At 40.1% G+C, this 9,240-nt stretch overlaps 1 protein-coding gene across 4 annotated transcripts; it reads right to left on the reverse strand.

The window, feature by feature from the left end:
• Window positions 1-5,491: 5,491 nt before the first annotated feature.
• LOC109410273 (STING ER exit protein) lies at window positions 5,492-6,797 on the reverse strand. Of its 4 annotated transcripts, none has more exons than XM_019683820.3 (3): window positions 6,654-6,797; window positions 6,318-6,457; window positions 5,492-6,084 (listed from the first exon to the last, which is right to left on the reverse strand). In XM_019683820.3, exons 2-3 carry the CDS (start codon window positions 6,436-6,438, stop codon window positions 5,537-5,539), a joined length of 669 nt encoding a protein of 222 aa, XP_019539365.1. In that variant the 5' UTR covers window positions 6,439-6,457; window positions 6,654-6,797; the 3' UTR covers window positions 5,492-5,536. The 4 variants fall into 4 exon arrangements, with proteins under 4 accessions (XP_019539365.1, XP_019539363.1, XP_019539364.1 ...); XM_019683818.3 differs by having other exon boundaries at window positions 6,619-6,795; XM_019683819.3 differs by having other exon boundaries at window positions 6,545-6,795.
• Window positions 6,798-9,240: the final 2,443 nt, after the last annotated feature.

Genomic DNA, 9,240 nt, shown 5'->3' on the forward strand with positions numbered 1-9,240 from the left:
TCGAGTCGTATTTTCTCCTATGTTATTCGCAATGGGGATTTTTACGGGTGGCTTATTGGGCCTACGCCAACACTCCTGTCTCGCCGGAGGGCCATCGTGCCAGTTCTGTTTAACGTCCCAACCAACACTAGGACGACCACGCTGATGAGGCTACCACCTTGGATCTAGCTGGGCATGGTGCAGCGTTTCTTACTCAGCCGCTGGATGCCAAAACAGACGCTGTTTAAGCCGCACATCCTTGGTGAACAGACGCTCGGATCGTACCTTCTCAATCTAGCTGAAGTCAGAAGGACAACAGTGCCCAGGCTGCACTACCAGCTAAGCACACAACTCTTAGCTGGCGGTCTTTTTCATCGCTTGACCAGTGGAAGCATGAGGTAGGAACTTGTGAGGACCAGAGCTATATTGGACGCTCTCCTTATCGACTCACCGTTTTGCAGCCCAGTCTAAAGCCTGTATCCGCAATAATCGCGACACCAAAATACGACTGTAACTCTGCAATAGATACATTAAAATTGCTTAAATTTGGCCTGATAACATCATAAAATGTGGTCATTTCACCTGCAAAATTTCATGAGAATCGGTGCAGTATTTTTTGTTGTAGCAACGAAACAGTATAACGCGCGCAATTGAATTTTGTACAGTCCCTAGTTTAGCTATTGTCAGCGCTGTAACTTTTGAATTTGATAAAGGAAATGGCTGACATTTTGATCATAAACTTCTCAATCTACGTTTCTTGCATAGGCAAAATATTGATACAATTCGTAGCTAAAAGTTTATAACAAACTGTGACCAGCTACTCTAGTGGTGGACCTATTAATTCAGTTGACTGTTTTCAAAGAAAAGACTAATGCAGATTACAAATATACAAATATACAAATATGGGACTGTTCATAAACCACGTAGACAAAAATTTGGCCATCTCAGACCCCCCCTCCCCCCTCGTAGACTTTTGTCCATACAAAAATTTTGTAATTTGTATGGAGCGTAGACTTTGGACAACCCCCCCCCCCCCCTCCCCCCAAAAAGTCTACGTGGTTTATGAACGGTCCCTAATTGTTTTAGGCTACGCTTAAAATTAATAAGATTAAGAGCCGATTTCTTCACCTCGGCTTAATCGGTAAGCCAGGCTTACCCATATAGTTAAACCTGGTTTAACTCTTAAGCCAGGGTGAAGAAATCGGCCCTAAGCAATTTTACTTCGTTAGGCAGGGAATTATACATTGTTATTCCTTTGTAGAAAATATTTTTTAAACCGTATTGAGTTCTTGGACAATTGACAAAAATAGAATGTTGTTGCCTCGTATTATGTGAATGCACATCTGATACCTTAAATAGTACTACATTTGTTTTTGTCAAATTGTTTTGTGCCTTATAAATATGAATAAGCATTAGGCATGTTGTATTTACAGATTAAATGTATTGGAAATACAGTTTCGTTGTATATGTCGGATGAAGGAAAGCGGAATGGTAGATTCCTTATTATTTTATTAAATACTTTGTTCTGTGAGTTACAGTCGTACTTCTGTGTCCCGATTATTGTGGATACACTGACTGTTGCCTAGGCTTGTCCTATCGTTTCGCGGATCTGGTTTGTGAAACTACTTTCCTATTCCCCAATCCAGGCATTGAAGCCATTAATTATTACCACCGGCTTTCCTGTCCCTATTCACATAACAGTTCCATCTTTGCTGGGTTTCCTATTCACATGGGACTGTTAAGCGAATGGGGGCAGTTTCGCCCTGTCAACTCTGCTGTAATACAGTCCAGCATCTGCGTAAACTGTTCTGTTGACCACCGAGGAGATCCTAGACTGGGTGTTTACCCGTCGGCCATATTGCTGCCATTTTTGGTTCTATCTGCATCATTGTGGCCAGGTGTTGTTCTAGTTTTTCCAGCTGTATTGTAAAGCATGAGCGGTGATCCTTGACATTCTTGTGTAAATTGGGGTACTCGAAATGTTGATCGATCACCAATTATTGCTGGCAGATGCAGTGGAAAGTTTGTCTTAATACGTATCAATCGTCTCTGACAAACGAGAAAAACTGACCTCACTGATTACCTGTCTCTGAGCCAAATTTGGTATGGAGTCTTCAGTCTCCGATTAATCGCTTCATGTTGGATGGAGGCTTTTAATCCAATGGGTTACATAGCCGCTATCCGAATGAAGAGAGTAATGTTCCGCGTAATATATCACAAATCAAAAGAGGTGCGGTACATTACGTGGAGCGGATATACTGAATTGGGTACCAGACCAAGTCCCTGCTGGGTGGCACGAAATAGGTGAGCCATAGACAATAGAATCGTCAATGTCGTAGGACATAGTATGTGACTATTGTCGAAACAACACTATTTTTGGTCATTGACCAACCAAGATCATAAGCGGCGTCTACTTACACTAAGCGCATAACTATGTTAGGGTCAAGATTAGGATGAAATCATTGGTAAAATATAATAACACTTTTTAGTTTGTGTAGTTAGTTGAACTAGAGTTAACTTTTTACATTTTCTGTAGGTTTATTCTGGATTACAATTAATACATTAGCTGTCCTTTAACAGAATTTTTTTATAACAGTAAACAACTTTATTCCTTCTTGATAAAAGATGTATTAACAAAAGCATTTCAATGTGGACAAAGTATTGCCAAACTATACATCTGATCAGATATTTTTCCGGTATTAAATTTGGGGTTACGTAAAATAGTTTTAAAATGTCAGACAAACATCACATGAGCACATCTACCAATGAACCAAACCTTCTCTACTGTTTTCTCATTTTGCCGCTTCCTATCCTCAATTGAACTTATCTGACACTAGTTAGGACTGTCTGTGGAAGATCCGGGTTTCTAATTCTGTGTAGGACTTGTTAAAACGGGATGCCTGATATGTACTGCGGACAAATGGGCTGGAAGTACTGAGCAATCACAATTACTGTCGTACTAATCATATTAAATGCATGCTTTTCTACTTACATCCCGAACGTCGCCAACCGGCAAAGAGGACATGACGAAAAAACGCGAGCTGGCCCTAACAAAAACTAGAAAGGCGATGAAAATGATCACCGATGCAACGATATGGAAACAAAATAGATGAGAAATTATCGACCAAATCAAAATCTATGAACATATCGCTAATGTTCTTTATCATTCTTTCTTTTTCTCGTTTCAGCAACAAAATCGAAACTTCTCTACACGGAGAGACGAAACTACCCAAAAGTGAGTTCTTTCCACCCAACTTCGGGGTTGCGTGCGTCAAGCCAATTTTGAGTTGATGGAATCGATGTTTTTGTTGGGTTGTTCCCGCTTGCTTCCATGTGAAAAAAATACCTAATTTTAAGTTTTATCCACTCAACCGAAATTTTGACTAGGTTGTATTCACTCAAATTTGAGTACTGTGCTAGAAACTCAGTTTTGGCTTGACGCACGGAACTGCAAAAGTTGGGCTGTTTCTCTCTTCACTCTCTGACAACAACAGAAAGAGCGCATGAAAAGGGAGATGAAAAAGAACTCAAAATTGAGTTTAAAAGTACCTAATTTTGAGTTTTTCAGTTTCTCCGTGTACTATCTCTTCATTTTCTGCCTCTTCCCATCCTATTCCCACATCTTCTTATATCCTCTACCCCATCTATTGAATGTATCTGACACTTGTTGGGACTGGTAACGCCAGCGCCTGCCTGTGGAAGATCCCGGTGTGCTAATTCGGTGTAGGACATGTTAACGGGGGAGGCTTAGTAGGTCCACATCTGCCTACCAGCAGATGGGCTGACAGTTGTCGGCCTGGGTGTGGACTGAGCAATTACAAATTACAATTACAATCTGCAAGTCAATTAGGTACCGTTTCCGGCGTGTACGCGATATGGATCCGCCTTGATGGCAATATTCGTTCACCAACGACCCATTTGCCAATTGAATTTAGAACAACATATTAATTATACTGTGATTTGAAGTTACGAGACAGGCTTGGTGGTCTAGTGGCTACCGCTTCTGATTCGTATGCAGAAGGTCATGGGTTCAATCCCTGGCCCGTCCTTTTCATCCTACTTTGTATCTTTCTATCCACTTTCTCTCGCTCTTTCTTCCTCTACATATACAACTCATGTATATTCATATGTTCATAGCCATCGCTAGAACCAGAAACGAATTGAAAAAAAGTCGTTTCCCTCCCTTCCAACTTCCACTCACAGCACAGTGTATATATAAGCCTATAAGTTATGCAACCAAAGCGTGCTGTGCCGCTTGACCTTATTCACCTTATTCACCACACAATCTATCACGAACACCATAAATAACCCTATGGTCCAGTGCACGAATTCGTGCTGGCCTGCTTTCTCCCACAGGAAATTTGACGTTTGAGCGGTGCCGACACCGCTGTCTATAATATAGCGTATCAAAATCTCATTCGATAACATTAAGAACGTTTTGCTTGAAAAAATTTCCATAAAGAATTAGAAGCATTTGAAAATGCAGCTCCTATCCTTTCCCATGTTAAAAAAAAAAATGTTTTCACGCAAGCGCAATTCTCTCAGAGAGCCTCCGTCAAGGCGAATGGATCGCATCACCAACCCAACGGTGACTCCCAGATCTCCCATCCTTTCCGTCTAACAAATACCCCAGTCCGTGCGGGTTGTGGGGACGCAGAGTGCTCTCGGTCTCTAGTAGCAACAACCAGTACACTCTAACATTCCTTTCCCTTCCCAGCTGACTATAAGGACTTGGCCGGCGCCGTTATTGATCAAATATGCACTGCCCATAACTGCATAATTGTAACATTTGCATTTTTTGCCAATATTGAGTTAATACCGGGGATCATCTCCCAATCATCAGTACTTTCATCCACCCAAATGAACTTTTTAAGTTTGTTCTGCAAAATGTGAAACAAATACCAAGTCGTTTTGTCTCATTGGCTAAAATTTATGAATGTAACCGCATAACAGGCACACTGGAAATACACACTGGTGTCAAAGCGTAAAATCAATCATATTTTGGTCTAATTATTTTTTCAACTATTCGACCAGCATACAAGCAGAGCTGTAGAAAATTTTATTGCAAAAGGATGAATTTTGAATTATTGACAAATTTTGAAATTTCGTATCGTCTCCATACTAGCTTATGTTGCAAACTTTAAACTCCATTTTGGACAATGCCTACTTTTGTCGAATGTGACTGTTATGCAGTTATGGGCAGTGCATGAGCTGCTAAAATTGCACTTTGAGAATAAGTGGAATGTCCCAGCCGCTTATTCCGTTGGATCTCAGTGCAACTGGTACCAGTTCAGATCAATCACCGAGGAGCAACCATTGACATGTATAGTCAGAATTGATCGAAAAAAAAAGATCGATTTGAAGTTGCAAGTTAGAGAAAAAGGTGCAAAGATACACAGTAAGAGGAAAGGGACAGGCCAAAGATTGAGGGAAGGACCTTCTGCATGTAAATATTATACCAACAAGTTCATCTCTATTGTTGGTTCTCTAACAAATATAATGCATTATTAGGTCATATTATAATTACTTATGTATTTTTCAACGATTCTAAAATATCTTACGTGTCCAAAAGTGTGCCTCGTGATTTTTTAGCTGGTGGAGGTTCGCTCTTTTCTTTGATTGCAACCTCATTCGTCTTGCCACCCTTCCGCTCCAGTTGCTTCTCGATGATCCGTGCGTTGTTCGCATAACTATCAGCGACTTCCCGAGCCTCGATTTCATCTTCTTCCTCGTCGATAGTGGACACCGTGACGGAGCTGAACTTGCCCATATTCTTCGTATGTTTGGTGACCATAACCTTTTTCGGTTCCAGCGGAGAAGCCACTGCCACTGCCGGTTTAAATAGCTCCGTGATGCTGGTGTCGCTCTTCGATTTCACCAACGCGCGGCGAATGATGAACGTTACCTGGGTATCGTTGGTGTGCCGGTAGTAGAGCGGAAGAGAGCATTTTTTGCATTTGAAGCGATGCTGCTTCTCGATTCCAGCCTCTCGACGAATGAAGACTGTTTCGCTGGGCTCGGCCGTAATCTTATTGGCATGTTTCGCCGAGTCTATGACCCTTGCTCCATCCAACTGCCGAAGGGGCAGTTTCTCAATAATACAATCTACAAGAAGAATGTACAAGTTAGAACAAATATGAATACAAATATATAGCCTATAATAGGTATGTATGTAATACCACGCTGGTGTAGTGAACGTTCGCCGTACCTGTCTGGGTTATTTATGCCTCCCCCCATCAATATCACCCAATATCAAACAACAAAACAAAAATGCCAGTTTTATCTCAATGAACGACAGCTAAATTCTAATTCTAAACATTTAATGTAATTAAACATACCCAGAATCAAGCTCATTTGTCCGCAAAGACAGTAGTAGATATTCAATGGGCCAGTGTCGTTATATTCTTCCTGATCCTTGGAATCGGAGCAGACAATACTGCGGGATACAACCTTCGGCATGGTTGATTAGGTTGTTCAGCTAAAAATGGAAATGTTGGAAGAATATCCAATCAATAGACATCATAATACTTCTATTATCAGAAGCTCAATAAGCATATTTTGATACAGAAGTTTGTTGAGATAGAGATGAAGGAAAAACTTGTTCATGGAATTATTCACGTTTGATGTCTTATATCAAACCAATATCACGTACTTCACTTCTACTGGGTAATTACCGGTATCTTCGGCTAGCTTGTTACAATTATTACGAATAGAAATCACTAATTACGCTAATTACAGATATTAAAATTAAATTCTGGCTGCGATGTAAGGCCGTGTAAAATGGGTTTGTTTACGTTTTGCTGACACGCACGCACGATCAGTTTGACAGTTCATTGTTTGGTTTCGTTGCAGAGTGATTCGGTTTCGAATCATGCGGTAAAATCAGGAAATACCCCCAGGCAAAGACATCAACCTAATGCGAAAAACTTTGGGCGACACCTGATGAGTGTTTTTTATTTTACCGATAAATTGTCGGTGAAATCTTGATTTTTCGTGTAGGATGTAAAAGCGCCATCTATGATTTCATATTATTTTCATAACAACGTTGAATGTTGTTATGTAATTAATATGAAGTCATAGATGGCGCTTTTACATTCTACACGAAAAATCAAGATTACATATTTTTGGTTTTATTGTACTCAAAGTAGCAGGTTTTGTTCCGTAGTCAGAACGTTACGGTAGGAAGAAGACATCCGATTATTTTTTCAGTCTGGGGATGATTTTTAACAAAAATGCTCAAACATCTTGTTTGACTTAACGAGTCTGGAATAAGAAACTCGAGATACTTTAGTTTGACTCGATCGAATTTTCATTAGGGGTGATACACAAATTATGTCACTCAAAATTCGACCTTTTTCAAACCCCCTTTCCCCCCCTATGTCTCACTTTTTGTATGGGACGTCTGCAGTTTCTGTATGAGTCGTCACGTTATGCAAAACCCCCCCTCCCCCCTAAAAGCGTGACGTAATTTATACATGGCCCCTTATGTTGTTTCTTGAGTTCTATTTCCTTGTCAAATATTTGACCCTGTGTTTAGGTACTTCAGGCCATAGAAGCAAAAAACAATAGAGTTAATAAACTATAGAGGACGAATGTCGCTGCTGTTCCCTTTGTTCTCGTTCGCAAACATCCCGGGTATCTATCTGTCAAACTGCATACTTTTTCGCTTTGACACTTATATCCCTCCCTATCTTCGCCAGCAAGAGATGTTGCGGCGGCGACGCCAGCGACATTCTCCCTCTATAGTTTATTACCTCTATTCAAAAAACGAGTGAAAAGAGTACATAGTTGATTATCTCAGGTTGTATACTGCTCAAATGAAGAAGGGGAAGACGGGGTAAGATGGCCATCCTTAGCATAAAAAATCATAATTTAAAACTGGCAACTGGGGGGTTGGACGTGGCGATCCATACAAAAATGGTGAAGTTCTTAAGAAACCAAGTTTCTAAAAAATGGTTTTTGAAAGTATTAGCATGAGCATGAGCATGCTGACCGTACACTTGCTACTCCGTCCAGAGCTAGCGGAATTGCACAGAGAACCAATAGAAGAGGCTTGGGATTAGCACAAAATCCTCAATGTACACGTTCGGAGAGCTCTAACTTTATTGGGTCAATAACGGCGCCGACCACGTTCTCGCGGTCAACCGGGGAAGGGAAGGATTGTTAGTTTGACAACCGTTGCTACTAGAGGTTGTATATACTACTGGGTAATTCTCGCGGAGACCGGCCCACTATTTACACCTTGTCTTCAAAAATGTTTTAAGTGGCGATTTTCTAAATGGCCTCGCTCAAAAAGTAGGGAAAATGCATTTGGTTACTCAAATTGGTGGACCCCTCGTTAGTTTGAGTCACAACAATTTTTGCAGACCCCTCGATTTTGGTCAAATGGTGGCTCATTTAAACCGTTATCAATCGAAAGTTTCTCCAAAAACCACCTCAAAACGAAATGTTGTTAAAAAGAAGAAATATAGAGCTACTATTTGCAATTATAAAAAGTTGGGTCGGCCATATTGATTTTGGCCGCCATCTTGGGTTTTTATACCAAAACTCTTTTATCATCATGATGGCAACCACCGATTTTCAAAATGTTTGCATTAATTGGGTTGTTTAGTGAATAAAATATTCCTATTTTCTATAGCCTAATCGAAAGAGCTCATTTTACTGAGTATAACGTGATTTTATTAGATTCCAATACCTTTGTTTTGATGGTAAAATTAACAAAAGAGTTTCAATTTTCGTGGATAGAATGACAGTTCAATCGATAAAATGACAGTTTGACCCGAACAAAAAAATTTCCCCATACAAACTTAAAATTTATTTTAAAAATAGTTTAAAGTATCCAAAAGTTATGAAATTTTGGATTTCGACTGATTTTTGGGCGGATAATCCGATTATGAAATAATCCGGATACCCCTAAAAACCCAATTGTAAGCTGAAACACTTATATATAACATATCAAAAAATTAGAGATGTCTTTTTCTTTTTCCAAAAGTTATCTGCCGTTTTGTAAACCATGCCACTTTTGCGCACTGGGCCTGGTGCCGGCCGTATACATAAATGGAGCGTTATTTCGCAGTGTTTACGAACACAAATTGTAAATCTGAACCGATTAATGGAAAGCTGATGGTTTAAGGTTTTCAAAACACTAAAAAAATATAAAAGCAATGCCCGCATCATTGAGAAACAGTCAAAAACGGAAACGAACCTTCGATCTACCCAAAGTTTGCGGCAGGTGCCTTTGTGTATACATGCAGGCGTAAA

Source organism: Aedes albopictus, chromosome 2 (assembly GCF_035046485.1).
Source record: "Aedes albopictus strain Foshan chromosome 2, AalbF5, whole genome shotgun sequence".
Classification (NCBI taxonomy): domain Eukaryota; kingdom Metazoa; phylum Arthropoda; class Insecta; order Diptera; family Culicidae; genus Aedes; species Aedes albopictus.